We start from the raw sequence: 17835 nt of genomic DNA on the forward strand, positions 1-17835 counted from the left end.
GAAGTCCTATGAGTGTCATCTGATGAAGATCATCAAACGTTTGTGATTAATTTTATCTCTATTTCTGCTTTTTGTGACTCCTCTCTTTGACTGGAAAAATGGCTGTGTTTTTCTGTGATTTGGCGGTGACCTAACATAATCGTTTGTGATGCTTTTGCTGTAAAGCCTTTTTGAAATCGGACACTGTGGTGGGATTAACAACAAGATTACCTTTAAAATTGTCACGGTTTTCTTCCATAGGTGAAGGAGAGGACCAAAATGCAGCGCGGCTAGTGTTCAACATGTTTAATTAGACGAATAAACGGTAACACTAATACAAGTAACAAAATAACAAATGTGAAAACCGAGACAGCCCTATCTGGTGCAGACAAAACACAGAGACAGGAAACAATCACCCACAAAATCCCAACACAAAACAAGCCTCCTATATATGATTCTCAATCAGGGACAACGATTGACAGCTGCCTCTGATTGAGAACCATATTAGGCTGGACACAGAAATAGACAAACTAGACACACAACATAGAATTCCCACCCAGCTCACGTCCTGACCAACACTAAACAAGCAAAACACATAAGAACTCTGGTCAGGACGTTACAAAAATGGTATAAGATACTTGTATGTTTGAGGAATTTTAATTATGAGATTTCTGTTTGAATTTGGCGCCCTGCACTTTCACTGGCTGTTGTCATATCGATCCCGTTAACGGGATTGCAGTAATAAGAAGTTTTAAGTAAATCAAGTATTAATTATAATTTTTATTTTTCATTTAACTAGGCAAGTCAGTTAAGAACAAATTCTTATATACAATGACGGCCTAGGAACAGTGGGTTAACTGCTTTGTTCAGGGGCAGAACTGCATATTTTTACCTTGTCAGCTCTGGGATTCGATCTAGCAACCTTTCGGTTACTGGCCCAACGCTCTAACCACTAGGCTACCTGCCGCCCCAATGGGGTGAAAAGGAGATCCGAGTGCCACATTCATTTCAGGTGTGACACGAGGCCAGCCCGACTTCAATGGGCTACGTCTCAAATGGCCACATTATATAGTGAGAGAAATAGGGTGCCTTTTGGGACGTAGACATGTTTGTCAAGGTAGGGTGGGGAGGGGAGTGAGGGAATTCCTAACGCCGCCACACCAACTGTAGGCTTCGACATGAGGATATATTCCTATCTTCTATGTTGCTGCTTTATCCTCTCTGTCTGTACAGAAGTGAGGGCGGCTCCTTATTGCAGTTAGGGTGGCTCCATACTTCCGACTGTACTGTGTCACTATGGAGCAACAACATCTCCATGTCCCTTCTATGCTAAATTAGCAGTAATTGCATTACAGTGGCACTCCAGGCTCCTTTTCACCTCTTTTAGCATGTGAATTACTTCACAATAGCACAGCACACTTCAGTAGGTGGTGCAGGTATCCTCATTACATGGCACAAATCGGGGTAAAAGTAAAAAATAAATAAATAAATAAATATACTCTTCTGCTATTTTGAACAATAGAGGACAATACCCCCTTTTACCCCTCTATTGTTCAAAATAGCAGAAGAGTATTTATATATATATATATATTTTTTTTACCCCATTTTTCGTGGTATCCAATTGTTAGTAGTTACTGTCTTGTCTCATCGCTGCAACTCCCGTACGGTCTCGGGAGAGGCGAAGGTCGAGAGCCATGTGTCCTCAAACACAACCCAACCAAGCCGCACTGCTTCTTAACACAGAGCGCATCCAACCCGGAAGCCAGCCGCACCAATGCTTCGGCCGAAACACCGTACACCTAGCGACCTGGTCAGTGTGCACAGCGCCCGGCCCGCCACAGGAGTCGCTAGTGCGCGATGAGACAAGGATATCCCTGCCAGCCAAACCCTCCCTAACCCGGACGACGCTGGGCCAATTGTGCGCCGCCCCATGGTCCTCCCGGGTGCTGCCGGCTGCGACAGAGCCTGGGCTCGAACCCAGAATCTCTGGTGACACAGCTAGCACTGCGATGTAGTGCCTTAGACCACCGCGCCACCCGGGAGGCCCTGAAGAGTATTTTTAAAGACCTTACACTGAACCCAAACCGGCTGCACGCAATCACGACACGCAGGTTAAAATATCAAAACAAACTCTGAACCAATGACATTAATTTGGGGACAGGTCGAAAAGCATTAAACATTTATGGCAATTTAGCTAGTTAGCTTGCACTTGCTAGCCAATTTGTCCTATTTAGCTAGCTTGCTGTTGCTAGCTAATTTGTCCTGGGATATAAACATTAGGTTGCTATTTTACCTGAAATACACAAGGTCCTCTACTCTGACAATTAATCCACACATAAAACGGCCAACCGAATCGTTTCTAGTCATCTCTCCTTCCAGGCTTTTTCATCGTTGAACTTATATGGTGATTGACATCTAAACGTTCATAGTATTACCACGACAACCGGCAACACAGTTCGTCTTTCAATCACCCACGTGGGTATAACCAATGAGAAGATGGCACGTGGGTACTTGCTTCTATAAACCAATAAGGAGATGGGAGAGGCAGGACTTGCAGCGCGATCTGGGTCAGAAATAGGAATGACTTATATTTTAGCCCTTGGCAACGCAGACGCTCGTTGACGCGAGAAAGCAGTGTGCGTGCAATAATTGAATAACATAGATTTCTAAATTTATTTTGCAACGCTCGCGTCGCGTGCAGTCAGGGTATTAGAATCTTCTAGAATACAAGTCCTCTTTAATGAGAATGGCCAGAGAATGATAGAGGTAGAAACTGCTGAGGGAAGGACATATGGAACCTGCTGTACACAGCAGAGGCAGAGAGTGTGTTGGTGACAGGCAACAGCAACCAGCCTTTGTCTAATTAATCCATCATTACTAGAACAACAAGAGCCTTGGGATATTCTTATTCTATGAGAAAGAGTGCCAGACAAAGATATAGGTACCGCAACCTGGCCAAAACCAACCCAACCTCTGATGCTCAACGAGTGAGAGGGTGAGAAGCGGAGAGAGAGCGAGACAGACAGAGAAAGAGAGAGGTGTCAGTGTAGTTAGGCTCAGTCCTTACCTGTAGTGTACGTGCGTGACTGTGGGAGGTCTGTAGCCAAAGATCCACGTCTGGATGTCCATGGGCCTGGCTTTGGAGTACGCTATGGTCACGTCCACCACCCACTGCAGGCCTTTGGGTTTACTACCTGCACAGACAGACAGAGAGAGTTAAGACATGAATGAGATGGCATCACGGGCAGACAGTGAGGAATATATGGACAGGGCAGAGAAGAGTGAGGGGGGGAGATGGGGGCAGAGAGAGAGAGAGAAAGCGGGATGAGAGATGGAAGGGAGAGAGAGAGAAAGTGTGTCTCTCTTTCGAACAAACTCACACGCACAGACAGCGCTGTAAGGGATGTGTGTGTGTGTTTGTCAGAGAGGGCTGTGTGTCCTCAGGGCTGTGACGGAGAGGACAAGTGAAGCTGAGGGCGTTCAAACCATCAGGCGAGGAACGTCTGGCACAGACACACAGGCCGGGTTTGAAAACATTAATAGCGGTCGAATTCTTGCTTCCTCCGTCCTTGTTTCCTGAATTCCTTTTCAAAGCCCATTGGAAGGGAGGATCTATGGTCCCTCAGTCGGACCTCCTCCTCCAATGAGCTTTGAGAGGAATTGAGGAAAGGACGGAGGAAGCAAGGATGAGGGCTAGTACTGTTTTCAGACACAGCCACAGAGCCATTACTCCACTCCATCACTCCTGGGTTGCATCACAACAGGTACAATTCCATATAGGCCTTGGTCAAAAGTAGTGTAGTATAAAGGGTGCCATTTGAGATGCAGCCCTGGTTTATTAAGAAGGCGTCACAGGGGCCTCTGATCTATGACATAAGGCTGCATTGGCCTACCAATATAGATGTGGCCTGTGTGAGTGAGTGTAATATGTGAGTGAGTGAGTATAATATGTGAGTGAGTGAGCGAGCGTAATATGTGAGTGAGGGGTGAGTGAGTGTAATATGTGAGTGAGTGAGTGTAATATGTGAGTGAGTGAGTGAGTGAGAGGATTGTGGATGGCTCGCTTAAGTAGCTGACTGGGTAGTGTTTGTGTGTGTGTGCGTGCGTGCGCTCGCGCATATGTGCGTTACCAGATGGCGAAGGCAGGGGAAAAAAACTGAGGCGGAAAAAAGATTGGCAGCTCACGCAGGTCTTTTAGAATGTAAATCACTTAAGAGCACTTGGACAACTGCCTTTTGAAAACGTTGCTAAGATGAACCCAGACAGAATTACACAAGACCAGAGTGCTGATGCTTGCCAACAGAGCACCTATTCCTAGGTGGGTAATGTTGATGCTGGACAACAGAACACCTATCCTTGGGTAGGTAATATGTAGGTAATAGCTTGGCGCCAGCTCCGAAACAGGCGTGTTGCCAAGCTCGCTCTACATCCATGTGCACCAGCGACAAACAAGACTGTAATGACAGCAAAGCCACTCATTTGATACGACATCGGAGTAGCCTGGCTGCTGTAAACAGTTATGGAGGGGGCATACACAGGGATCCCAAATGGCACCCTATTCCAAATATATAGTGTACTACTTTGGACCTGGGCTCATAGGGAGTAGTGCACTATAGAGAGAATAGGGTGCCATTTAAGACGCACACAGGGACAAATGTCTCCCTGGCAAAAAGGATAGTCAGGCCACACTCTTAACCAATCAGGAGGTTCCTTGTTCATACCTTCTACTGAACCAGGGGTTTAATAGACACCTGTGATTGGCCACTGGCACACGGGGAAATCCCATATAAAGCTTACTAAAACCAGCCAGTAAGCATGCAAGTGACTTTTCCTCTTAACCATATTACACGTTTGAATAATGGAACCAAACCACATTACACTCTTGAATAATGCAACAATTCCCAAGTATGTGCAGACAAAGGATTTACTTTCTCGTCTAGAGGCTACACATTACATTTTTGCTTCAAGACAAAAGCACACAGTCGCTAACAGCATGTCTTCAAGTAACGCTAGCCTATCAAAGATGAATGATTAACCCTCCCATATGAATATAAAAGTACAACAGGCCTACCCTTACAACATACCAGTCTTCATTTTTAGCAATATCATGCAAATCAGTACATGTAGTAAAAGCAGATTGCAACTGAAAACGTGGGTATAACTGAATTCATTGGGGAGTTTCCGAGCGGTTTTTATGTATTTATATGGAAGCCCATATCCACCAACCCCCCCCCTTTTTATGCCTCATGATTTGTCAACTCAACTGATTAACTGTAGCCTTCTGATAACCACAGCTGCAGATAGCTTAGAGAAGCCGATGCGCTCTGATCACATCGGGCCTGGCTAGGGGAAACGAAGCAGTAACGTCATGCATCTATAGCCTAAGCTGTGTATTTGTAGCCTAAAATAGACCCATATATTTACGTTATTTTTAATAAAAAATGATTGACTGGAATAATTATATCACCACAATAGTGATGACATACTGTATGAGAATATATATTTATTACAGATACAAAGGCCTTGCATAAACATAAAGCAAGCTCAGCCTAGTTAGTTATATTGTGCATCTGCAGTTGTCTCTGTCTGTAGCTAGGTTTCCATCCAATTGGCGACAGATTTATGCGAATATCCAAATAATCTGCATAAAAACAATATGCGAATTTTCCCACCAGAGGTGTTTCCATTAAATTGACTTGTGGCAGATAAAAGGCGGTGTGTGATGACATAGTGAACATAAAAATACTTTTTGCAGGTGAATTCCCATGTACGAAAAAACATTTCCATCTCATTATCAACTCCTGGTTCTCACACAAAAAAAAGATGTTGAGTTATTTAAATTATTATTATTGTTATTTAAATGTATTTATTTAACCTTTATTTAACTAGGCAAGTCAGTTAAGAACAAATTCTTATTTACAATGACGGCCTAACAAAAGGCCTCCTGCCGGAACGGGGGCCTGGGATAAAAACTAAATAAAAATACTATATAAATATAGGACAAAAACACACATCACAACAAGAGAGACAACACTACATAAAGAGAGACCTAAGACAAAAACATAGCAAGGCAGCAACACATGACAACAACATGGTAGCAACACAACATAACAACATGGTAGAAGCACAAAACATGGTACAAACATTATTGGGCACAGTCAACAGCACAAAGGTCAAGATGGTAAAGACAACAATACATCACACAAGCAGCCACAACTGTCAGTAAGTGTCCATGATTGAGTCTTTGAATGAAGAGATGGAGATAAAACTGTCCAGTTTGAGTGTTTGTTGCAGCTCGTTCCAGTCGCTAGCTGCAGCGAACTGAAAAGATGAGCGAACCAGGGATGTTTATGATTTTTTTTAATTTCACCTTTTATTTAACCAGGTAGGCCAGTTGAGAACAAGTTCTCATTTACAACTGTGACCTGGCCAAGATAAAGCAAAGCAGTGTGACAAAAACAGAGTTACACATGGAATAAACAAACATACAGTCAATAACACAATAGAAAAATCTATCTGTATACAGTGTGTACAAATGAAGTAAGGAGGTAAGGCAATAAATAGGCCAATAGTGGCGAAGTAACTACAATTTAGCAATTTACCCTGGAGGGATATATGTGCAGATGAGGATGTGCAAGTAGAAATACTGGTGTGCAAAAGAGCAGAAAAACAAAACCAAAATATGGGGATGAGGTAGGTAGTTGGTTGGATGGGCTATTTACAGATTGGCTGTGTGTACAGCTGCAGTGATCGGTAAGCTGCTCTGACAACTGACGCTTAAAGTTAGAGAGGGAGATATAAGTCTCCAACTTCAGTGATTTTTGCAATTCGTTCCAGTCATTGGCAGCAGAGAACTGGAAGGAAAGGCGGCCAAAAGGAGGAGTTGGCTTTGGGGGTGACCAGTGAGATATACCTGCTGGAGCACGTGCTACGGGTGGGTGCTGCTATGGTGACCAGTAAGCTGAGATAAGGCGGAGCTTTACCAAGCAAAGACTTAGATGACCTGGAGCCAGTGGGTTTGGTGACGAATATGTAGCGAGGACCAGCCAACGAGAGCATACAGGTCGCAGTGGTGGGTAGTATATGGGGCTTTGGTGACAAAATGGATGGCACTGTGATAGACTTTATCCAATTTGTTGAGTAGTGTGTTGGAGGCAACTTTGTAAATGACATCCCCGAAGTCAAGGATCGGTAGGATAGTCAGTTTTACGAGGGTATGTTTCAAAAGCATGATCATTTATACTGCTGAACGAGACAATTCTGTTTACACTGCTCTGCCTTGGAGGGGGGCAACTGTGCAACTGTTGTGCACAAACTCCGGAGGTAGCACTCCAGACAGGAGATTTCTGCAACTCTACATTACAATAATGTCTCTTGAGTATCGATACCTCTGAGAATAGCCCCTAAGCCAACAGCGAGATGCTCGGCCGCTTGCTTGTCACAGTTCTGGGTTCAAACAGCCTCTGTGCTGTTGTGGGTGACAGTATTTACCCCCAGGTGACATTGTGGAGCCGATACACAGCCGTGATGGTGCTGCGCTCACATTCACATCAGATCCCATTTCCTCTGAGAGGCCCATTGTCTGCTGTGTGAGTCAGTTGGCTGAGGCTCTAGGTACGGTCAGAGAGAGCGCTGTGCCTGTGTGTGTGTGTGTGTAATCACCATTTTGGGTAGCTATTTGTAGTTATTGCGTTGCGTACTATGATTAGGGTCTAAAAGGAAAGATTTACCCATTTCTATTGTTATCGTTTTGTGCATTTCATGTTTATCGTAACTATTCAGCCGGTATGACGTAGCATTGCAATAAAGCCACTCTCACTATACTGGAAGTTAATAGGAATACGACTTTCAGATACCCAAAACATCTAGAGTACATGTCAGATTTCAATTCTGGCTAATGTCAGGTTGTCTTCTCTCGAATGAGTCATTGATCATATTTGTGTGATATTCCTACCTTGAGAAATGTAGCTCAGTTGGTAGAGCATGGCACTTGTAACACCAAGGTAGTGGGTTTGATTCTCGGGACCACCCATACGTAAAATGTATGTACGCATGACTAAGTGTCCGCTAATTGGCATGTATTATAAATGTGTAATTTAACAGGGGTCCCCCACACTTCTCCTATATGTTGGTCTCTTCAGTCCAGGGTGCGTTGCATGGCCGTTGTGAATGTCAGACTCCACTTTGTGAGACAAATCGATCTGCAGGTTTAACATGGTGAGATTGTAGACTTCTAAATTGATAGTGCAGTTTGTTTAGGCAATTTTACAGCTAACTAGCTACTTCACCTGGTGATATTGGACTTGAGTATTATTGTGTGTAGCTATGCTTGCTACCAAGTTAACTACCTAGCACATAGAGCATTGCGGGTTTCGTAGTTGACTTCCGCTGAAACAGATTTCCACATGTTGCTACCAACCTTATGCTGACAAAATGAAAAATTAATTCACAAAAAATATTCACACATTTTCCATTAATCATCCAGCCCCATCATTACATTTCCCAATTATTAAATTACATTATTTTTTAGTGGAAAACAAATTCACCTAGGAAGACTTGCAACTTCTATGCAAGGTATTTTCTACATGTATGAACCCTTTCCAACAGACCTAGATGTATTGGATAGCTCAGCTGTAAACACAGAGTTATTGCAGGACACAGGAGTTAGCAACCCCCATGGTGGCTAGATCCCTTAGCCATGCACTCAATACTGCTGGCTTCAACACGATCTTACAATTACTAGAAAGGCAACAGGACTCATTTAAAATGGATTTTGAGCTAAAGCCAGGGAATTCCAAAGTGCATGTGTATGTGCATGTGAGTGATGGTGTGTGTGCGCGCGCCTGTCTGTCTATGTGTGTGTGTGTGGGTATGTGCAGCCTGCCACTGTGTGCAGTCTTTGTTTCCCAAACTCAGCTGGGCCAGTAGGCGAGGCTTATTGATTGGCTAGGGGGCTGGTTGTCAGCAGTGGACAGGAGGGGCAGAGCTCAATGAAGGCCAGTCCTGATGGAGGGGAAAATAAATGAGGTTAAGGAGAAAATGTGGGGGGAAATAAAGGTTTCAATAAAGGTTTAATTTTCTTAATTGCAGAGATGTAATCCTAGTCAGTCAGTTTATTTAGGCCTGGTCCCAGGACGGGGAAATGACTCTACTGCAGATCGCCGCTGGGGTTCCAGGGGACCTCTGTTGTAATTTCCGTCTCCTTCATACGTGTGTGACACTGTGTGTGTTTGTGTGTCCCGCCACTCATCCATCCAGCCCACCCCCTCCCATTTAAAACAGTATTCTCAGAGGGCACCATAACAGAGAAGTGATGATTTTATGGTTTGAGGTTTTGAAAGCGTGTTCTTTCTCGACAGGCAGCCAGCCCAATATAAAACTCCCATTTGAGCAAGATCTGCACTACACATTCTATTTATAGGATGAGTGCCACAAAATTCACAGGAACACTACGGTAGTTTGAAAGAATAACTGTCAGTGGTCTGCCGGACTTACCCAGACTATAGCACCAAATATTTATTAAAGAAGCTACCAGTGACAATTGTGAGTTTTGGGAGTCAGACATGTGGTTTATTGACAGTGTAACATTTGGCCTGTTGGAGATATATATTGACTACAGCTCAGCGTTCAACACCATAGTGCCCTCAAAGCTCATCACTAAGCTAAGGACCCTTGGACTAAACACCTCCCTCTGCAACTGGATCCTGGACTTCCCGATGGGCCGCCCCCAGGTGGTAAGGGTAGGCAACAACACATCTGTCACGCTGGGGAGCCCCTCAGGGGTGCGTGCTTAGTCCCCTCCTGTACTCCCTGTTCACCCACGACTGCGTGGCCAAGCACGACTCCAACAGCCTAGAGGGAGGAGGTCAGAGACCTGGCAGTATGGTGCCAGGACAACAACCTCTCCCTTAAAGTGAGCAAGACAAAGGAGCTGATCGTGGACTACAGGAAAAGGGGGGGCGAACACGCCCCCATTCACATTGACGGGCTGTAATGGAGGAGGTAGAGAGTTTCAAGTTCCTTGGTGTCAAAATTCAAAAGGCACTCGCACATCTGAGCAATCTTTTTTGCAGGTGCATGGTAACAGTTGAAGAACAAGATAAAGGAAAAATGAAACCGCACACTGTTCGATAGTATCACTGATCTTTAATAAACTTACGCATCGGCCTCACGGCCTTCGTCAGAGCTTTTGTGAGTACATTTTTTCCCCCCACCCTTATGTAGACCTAGCCCACCCACATCCGTTCCACACATCGAAAGGGGTTGGATGCGAAGGAAAAACAAATAAGTGCTACCAAATATAACAATATGCATTTCATAAATATTCATATAAAGTGTGTAAATAAGACGTATTAAACGTCTGTAAAACCACAATGGGGACATAGCAAGTTTTCATTAATCATTGGGTACATTGTACGAAAAACATCAGAGTAATTCATGTTCAAATTCACAACATAACATACATAGGCATTTCATCATTAAGTCCTTTAGGAAATAATGTCTGGAGGGTGAAAATCCCAAAACATTATCTTTTACTCAGAGTATTATTAATATCACATCCCCTGTCTGATATCTTAACTTTCTCTATACCACAAAATCTTTAAAAAAAAAGGTAGAAATGTCATGCTTAAGGTCACTAAAATGTACTGCGAGTGGATAATCCCTGTGGTTTCTCCTGATTGTACTTTTATGATCACTAATTCTCTGGTTGAGAGGACGAGAGTTTTTCCCGACATAACACAGCCCACATGGACATTTAATAATGTAAATAACATGGGTGGTGGAACACGTAATAAATGTCATTTATTTGGAACCGTTTTCCTGTATGTGGGTGGCAGAAATATTCACACTTCATCATATTGTTGCACTGTGCGCATCCTCTGCATTTATAGCTACCATTTGGAAGAGGGCGTAAAATATCCTGGCTGATTGTCTTTTGTGGTTGGCAGTTGGCATGAACCAATTTTTCACAGAAATTGCGACCTCTCCTACACACAATAAGTGGTGGATTTTTAAATTCAGCCGGTAAAGCTGGGTCCGATGATAAAATATGCCCGTGTTTCTTGACCGCGTCGCCCACTTTTCGCGAGTTCAAAGTATATGTGGTTGTGAACATTACGGAGTGTTCTTTAGCGGGTCCTTTATGTAGCAGTTCATCTCGTGTTTTTCCCAATGCCAAATTAAGAGCTTCATCCACACATTGTGGCGAATAGCCTCTTCTTAGAAACCTAATGCGCATCTCCGCTGCTTTTTCTAGATAATCCTCTGGAGTGGCATATACGGCTCAGTCTGAAAAACTGGCTTCTTGGAAGTCCTCTTTTTAATGGCTCAGGATGGAAGCTGACCAGTTCCTTGGTGTCTACATCACCAACGAACTATCATGGTCCAAACAGACCAAGACAGTCGTGAAGAGGGCACGACAATACCTTTTCCCCCTCAGGAGAATGAAAAGATTTCGCATGGCGTCCCCAGTTCTACAGCTGCACCATCGAGAGCATCCTGACCCGGTTGCATCACCGCCTGGTATGGCAACAGCTCAGCATCTGACTGTAAGGCGCTACAGAGGGTAGTGCGTACGACCCAGTATATCACTAGACTCAAGGTTTCTTATATCTAGGACATATATACTAGGCGGTGTCAGAGGAAGGCACGCACGGCAAGCGGTACCGGAGTGCCAAGTCTAGGTCCAAAAGGCTCCTAGGTCCAAAAGGCTTCTACCCCCAAGCCATAAGATTGCTGAACAATGAATCAAATGGCCACCCAGACTATTTACATTGACTGACCCCCCCCCCCTTTGTTTTTACACTGCTGCTACTCGCTGCTTATTATCTATGCATAGTCATTTTACTCCCATCTACATGCACAAATTACCTCGACTAACCTGTACCCCCGCACTTTGACTCAGTACAGGTCCCCCTGTATATAGCCTCATTATTGTTATTTTGTCACTTTTTATGTTATAAATATTTGTTTAACTCTATTTCTTGAACTGCATTGTTGGTTAAGGGCTTGTAAGCATTTCACGTTAAGGTCTACACCTGTTGTCTTCCCTGCATGTGACAAATACAATTTGATTTGAAAAGTGTACTTTACTTAGGTCTACTTGGGAAAAAACTTTCATTAGTATCCTGTGCCAAAATTGCCTGTCTGATTATTAGTTCAGTACCCATAATCCGCCTCCCTCTCCCCAATTTGTAAAGTACGGAGTTAGAGGTGTTGCACTCTGGGAAGCACATGCATGAGTACTGAGTTGGGAGGGTCAAGAGCAGGAAGTGACTCATGGTGATGCGTCCTGATAACACTTTTTCCAGGAATCGTGAGGCTTTACCTGGAATCAGGTAAAATAACCTTTAAAGTTGGGGTCAATTCCAATTGAAGTCAATCAATTCAGAGAGTAAATTTGAAATTCCAATTCAATAATTGAAAAAAGGGCACCTGATTTTTTATGACTTCTCAATAACCTGAAAGCGAGAAGCTATTTATATCAAAATAATAGTTTTATACATTTTAAATTTAAATCACTTCCTGAATCGACCGACTTCAATTTGAATTGACCCCAACCCTGATTTAAACAAAGGAGACCTTTGCTTGGTGAGCCCTGGAGGATGACCTGGTCCTAGATTACTATAATAGATGAACAGATACAGGTACAGACAGAAGTGACTGGCTGCAGTGGAGTGTAGCCACAGGATTAGAAGGGAGGAGGTGAAGACAGGTTGCAGGTGTGTCACAGCCCTCTAAGACCTCAGGTGATGACCAGAGATTTCGAGGCAGATTAAGGTGAAACGGAAGAACGTGGGTGTCAGTGTGTGTATGATCTGCATGTGTTGGGGACTTTTGTCTCGACAGAGTGTTTATGTGTATGTGTGTGAGAGAGAGAAGTTAATCACAAAAGAGAGTTTAGGTGTATACAGAATGTGGGTGTGTATATGTGCACGTGGTGTGTGTGTGTGTTCGTCACCCACCTGACTGGCTAGGGTGCACTGTGCTGGCCTCTGTCCCCAGGCAGCCGTTCTCCTGCTGCGGCCCCAGAGTCTTCAGGATCACCTGAGTGGCACCCAGCCGTGGCAGCGTCACATGCGTCAGGTGAGGAAGCGAGTTCTTCTTGGCGAATGCCTGGCTGGTTTCCCGCCGCTTGCGCAAGAAGCCGCCTTCTGGGAAGAGCACGATCCACTTTCTGTCACGGCTGTGATAGTACCGGTCTAGGTGATCCTTTAGGTAGATCAGCTGCTTGTCCCGGTACGCTTTACCCTGCAGGTTAAACAGGGAAACACAGAACCGGGGTGGCATGAGGACGCTATCAGGGCTGTTTAGATGTAATGGCTTTGCACACAAAAGATATTGCAAAAGCTTACTTTTCCTTTTGTTTCATTCTTTATTACTGAATTAGGGTGGCGTTCACAGAGGGAAAACATGTAAAAGCGTTTAACAAGGAAAAAAAAAAAATCAGTGTTTCTTATTGGCCAAGTCCAGATAGTCACTCCCTCCCTGTTTTAGTCTGTTTTCTTCCGTTTGGTGCCTAATTAACACTACCCAGTTTAGCTTTAGCATACAGAGGATACAATAAAGTATTGGTGTGACACTCAGCCAAGCTCCACTGAAATGAAGACAGTGACGTTCATATTAGCTATGGTAACATTAGCAGTAATAGCATTAGCAGTAAGAGCATTGCGAGAATTGACAGAGAGGGTTTTTGGATTGATTTCCAATTAGGCCAGGTTCAGAAGCACTTTAAAAAGGCATCAACACACTGAGGCTGGATTGATGTGCCAGTATTGGGTTTCTGAATGTGTGTGATTAGCACATGTGGTATGTTAAACAATACATCACACAAGTATTGGGACAGTAACACATGTTGTTGTTTTGGCTCTGTACTCTAGCACTTTGGATTTGAAATGATACAATGACTAAGGTTAAAGGGCAGACTGTCAGCTTTAATTTGAGGGTATTTTCATTCATATCGGGTGAACCGCTTAGAAATTACAGCACTTTTTGTACATGGGCCTCCCATTTTAGGGGACCAAATGTAGAGACAAATTCACTTATATGTGTATTAAAGTAGCAAAAAGTTTAGTATTTGGTCCCATTTTGCAAGGACGCAAAGATTACATCATGATTACGGATAGTCTTAAATAAATCGTGAATAACGATGAGTGAGAAAGTTAGATGCACAAATAGCATACCCCCAAGACAGGGGAGGTTAGAAGGTTTTGGGGGGGGGGAGTATTATATTTATGCCTCAACTTTCTCACGTATCATTATCACCATCACAATTAACTCAGTATTATCCGTAATCATGGTAGCATCCACATGAATGTGTCTAGAAACATCCTATTCTTATTTACAATAAAAGCGACTCCAAAATGACACAATACATTATTTACCATTCATTTCTATTGGGCACAAAATAAGCTGAAACGCAACCGAAATAAACAGCAAATGCATCCAACAAATTTGTAGACTCACAAGCTTGTTGTAGTCATTGCGTGCTAAGAATATGGGACCAAATACTTAACTTAATACACACAAGTGAATTTGTCCCAATACTTTTCGTCCCCTAAAATAGGGACCGGCAGGTAGCCTAGTGGTTAGAGCGTTGGGCCAGTAACCGAAAGGTTGCTGGATTGAATCCCTGAGCTGACAAAGTCGTTCTGCCTCTGAACAAGGCAGTTAACACACTGTTCCCCGGTAGGCCATCATTGTAAATAAGAATTTGTTCTTAACTGAGAGGTTCAATTAAATTAAAAAAATAGGGGGACTGTGCTGTAATTTCTATACGGTTCACCCGATAAGGATGAAAATACCCTAAAATTAAAGCTGACAGTCTGCACTTTAACCTTGTAAAATATGTATAACTTCAAATCCAAAAGTGCTAGAGAACAGTTCAAAAACAACAAAATAATTTGCACTGTCCCAATACTTTGCGCTCATTGTAGCCTACAGTACGTTGTTATTTGTAGCATGTGTTGGTATGTCTCAATTTAAACGTCTAAACTAATTCCACTACCATAAAAAAATACTTTTGGACAGCTGAAATAAGCAGAAAATGTTTGAGGACATTTACCTTTTTCCAGTTTGTGTTGGCATGTGCCATCTTGTTTGTATGAGTGCAGTAAAGAGCATTGTACTTGACACACTGCGCAGTAACAAATCATTCTAATTCACTGGCTATCATGTTGTGTGATATGTCATTTACATTTTATCATTCATGCGAGTGCCATGTCGAGTAAATAGCATAGTACTTGCAGTATAATTAAGCATTAAGGCCCGAGGGGGTGTTATATGGCAAATATACCACGGCTAAGGGCTGTTCTTGCACGGTGCCTGGATACAGCCCTTAGCAGTGGTATATTGGCCATACACCACATCCCCCACCCCCCCGAAGTTCCTTACTGCAATTATAAACTGGTTAGAAACATAATTAGATCATTAAAAACAAATGTTTTGTCATATCAGTGGTATTCGGTCTGATATAACACAGCGTTCAGTCAATCAGCATTCAGTGTCTGGCTATTATGTTGTGTATGTTATAAAAATGTGTGTATGTCAGCATGTGTCTGTCTTCATGATTGTGTGAGTGCGATGCTGCCAGTCCAGTCAGTACAGCCTAATTAGAAAGCATGGTGCTAACAATGCAGATGTTCAGTGTGTGAGGGCGTGAGGTATTTGGGGAGGATGTGAGGAATGCGAGCCGTTGCCTAGTCACTTCATCTCTGCCTACAGTACCAGTCAAAAGTTTGGACACACCTACTCATTCAAAGGTTTTTATTTTTTTAAACTATTTTCTACATTGTAGAATAATAGTGAAGACATCAAAACTATAAAATAACAAATGGAGTCATGTAGTAACCAAAAGAGTGTTAAACCAATCTAAATATATTTTATATTTCAGATTCTTCAAAGTAGCCACCCTTTGCCTTGATGACAGTTTTGCACTCTCTAGGCATTCTCTGAACCAGCTTCATGAGGTAGTCACCTGAAATGCATTTCAATTAACAGGTGTGCTTTGTTAAAAGTTAATTTGTGGAATTTCTTTCCTTCTTAATGCGTTTTTGCCAATCAGTTGTGTTGTGACAAGGTAGGGTTGGTATACAGAATATAGCCCTATTTGGTAAAAGACCAAGTCCATATTATGGCAAGAACAGCTCAAATAAGCAAAGAGAAACAGCCATCATTACTTTAAGACATGAAGGTCATTCTGAAAAATGTCAAGTAATTTCTTCAAGTGCAGTCGCAAAAACCATCAAGCACTGATGAAGAAACTGGCTCTCATGAGGACCGCCACAGGAAAGGAAGACCCAGAGTTACCTCTGCTACAGAGTTAGAGTCAACAGCCTCAGAAATCGGCAATTAACTGCACCTCAGATTGCAGCCCAAATAAATGCTTCACAGAGTTCAAGTAACATCTAAACATCAACTATTCAGAGGAGACTGCGTGAATCAGGCCTTCATGGTCGAATTGCTGCAAAGAAACCCCTACTAAAGGACACCAATAAGAAGAAGAGACTTGCAGAGTAGGTGAACAGATGATCTCCACAAGTGTGGTTCCCACCGCGAAGCATGGAAGAGGTGGTGTGATGGTGTGGGGTGCTTTGCTGCTGACACTGTCAGGGATTTATTTAAAATTCAAGGCACACTTAACCAGCATGGCTAACACAGCATTCTGCAGTGATACGCCAGAGTGATGGAGTGCTGCATCAGATGACCTGGCCTCCACAATCACCAAACCTCTACCCAATTGAGATGGTTTGGGATGAGTTGGAGCACATAGTGAAGGAAAAGCAGCCAACAAGTGCTCAGCACATGTGGGAACTCCTTCAAGACTGTTGGAAAAGCATTCCAGGTGACTACCTCATGAATCTGGTTGAATGCTAAGAGTGTGCAAACCCGTCATCAAGGCAAAGGGTGGCTACCTTGAAGAAACTAAAATATATTTGGATATGTTTAACACTTTTTTGGTTACTACATGATTTCATGTGTTATTTCATAGTTTTGATGTCTTCACTACTATTCTGCAATCTAGAAAATAGTAAAAATAAAGAAAAACCCATGAATGAGTAGGTGTGTCCAAACTTTTGACTGGTACATATCTATCTCACTGGTACCCCATGTATATAGCCAAGTTATTGTTCCTCATTGTGTATTTATTCCTAGTGTTATTATTTTTCTACTTATTCCTTGTGTTATATTTATATATATAATCTCTGCATCATTGGGGAAATAAGCATTTTACTGTTAGTCTACACCGGTTGTTTTCAAAGCATGTGAGAAATACAATTTGATTTGAATAGAACTGCTGGGCCAGCAAGCAACTGAATCAGCTGCCAGTCACCTGTCTGACTATTGTCGTGGAAAATTGCAAGATTATATTATAATGCTTGTATTACATTATAATGGTTGTTTTATTCGACAGAATAGAGTAATCTGTTAACTATTGTGTGTGTGTGTTCCACTGAGGATGGGCCTCTATGAGATAACACTGACAGAGGAGATTTACGATGTTTTTGGGTGATAAAACCTAAAGAGCATTCCAGAGAACATGAGCTAATGGTTCTGTTCTATACCGTACCAGGGAGAGACGGTTCCCTTTTGGAGTAAGAGGGCCAGACACTGGTCTTTACAATGAAAACTGTTGACACAGCAGTAACTGTCTGCTATGTTTTATAGATATCTTTCATGCAAATCTTAACCTTTGTGAACTGTTCCTAAGATCTGTGCTTCGTCATGTAGGTTGAGAGGGGTGTATCTTGGCTATAAAACATCTTTGTACTTTTCTGTTGGTACTTTTCAATGGTTCATTAGAGATAGCGCATCATTGAATGTCAAAAATTGCTATTGCAAAGCTCTTATTATTAA

The 17835-nt window shown here is 42.8% G+C and overlaps 1 protein-coding gene across 1 annotated transcript in view; it reads right to left on the reverse strand.

The window, feature by feature from the left end:
• Positions 1-17835, reverse strand: part of LOC120019586 (acyl-CoA:lysophosphatidylglycerol acyltransferase 1-like) — an 89556-nt gene that overhangs the window by 23485 nt on the left and 48236 nt on the right. The window contains exons 5-6 of the mRNA XM_038962895.1: positions 12945-13230; positions 3047-3173 (exon numbers count right to left, since the gene is read on the reverse strand). Coding sequence (XP_038818823.1) covers positions 3047-3173; positions 12945-13230 — 413 coding nt within the window. The remainder of the gene's footprint in view (positions 1-3046; positions 3174-12944; positions 13231-17835) is intronic.

The sequence above is a fragment of the Salvelinus namaycush genome, chromosome 24 (assembly GCF_016432855.1).
Source record: "Salvelinus namaycush isolate Seneca chromosome 24, SaNama_1.0, whole genome shotgun sequence".
NCBI lineage: Eukaryota > Metazoa > Chordata > Actinopteri > Salmoniformes > Salmonidae > Salvelinus > Salvelinus namaycush.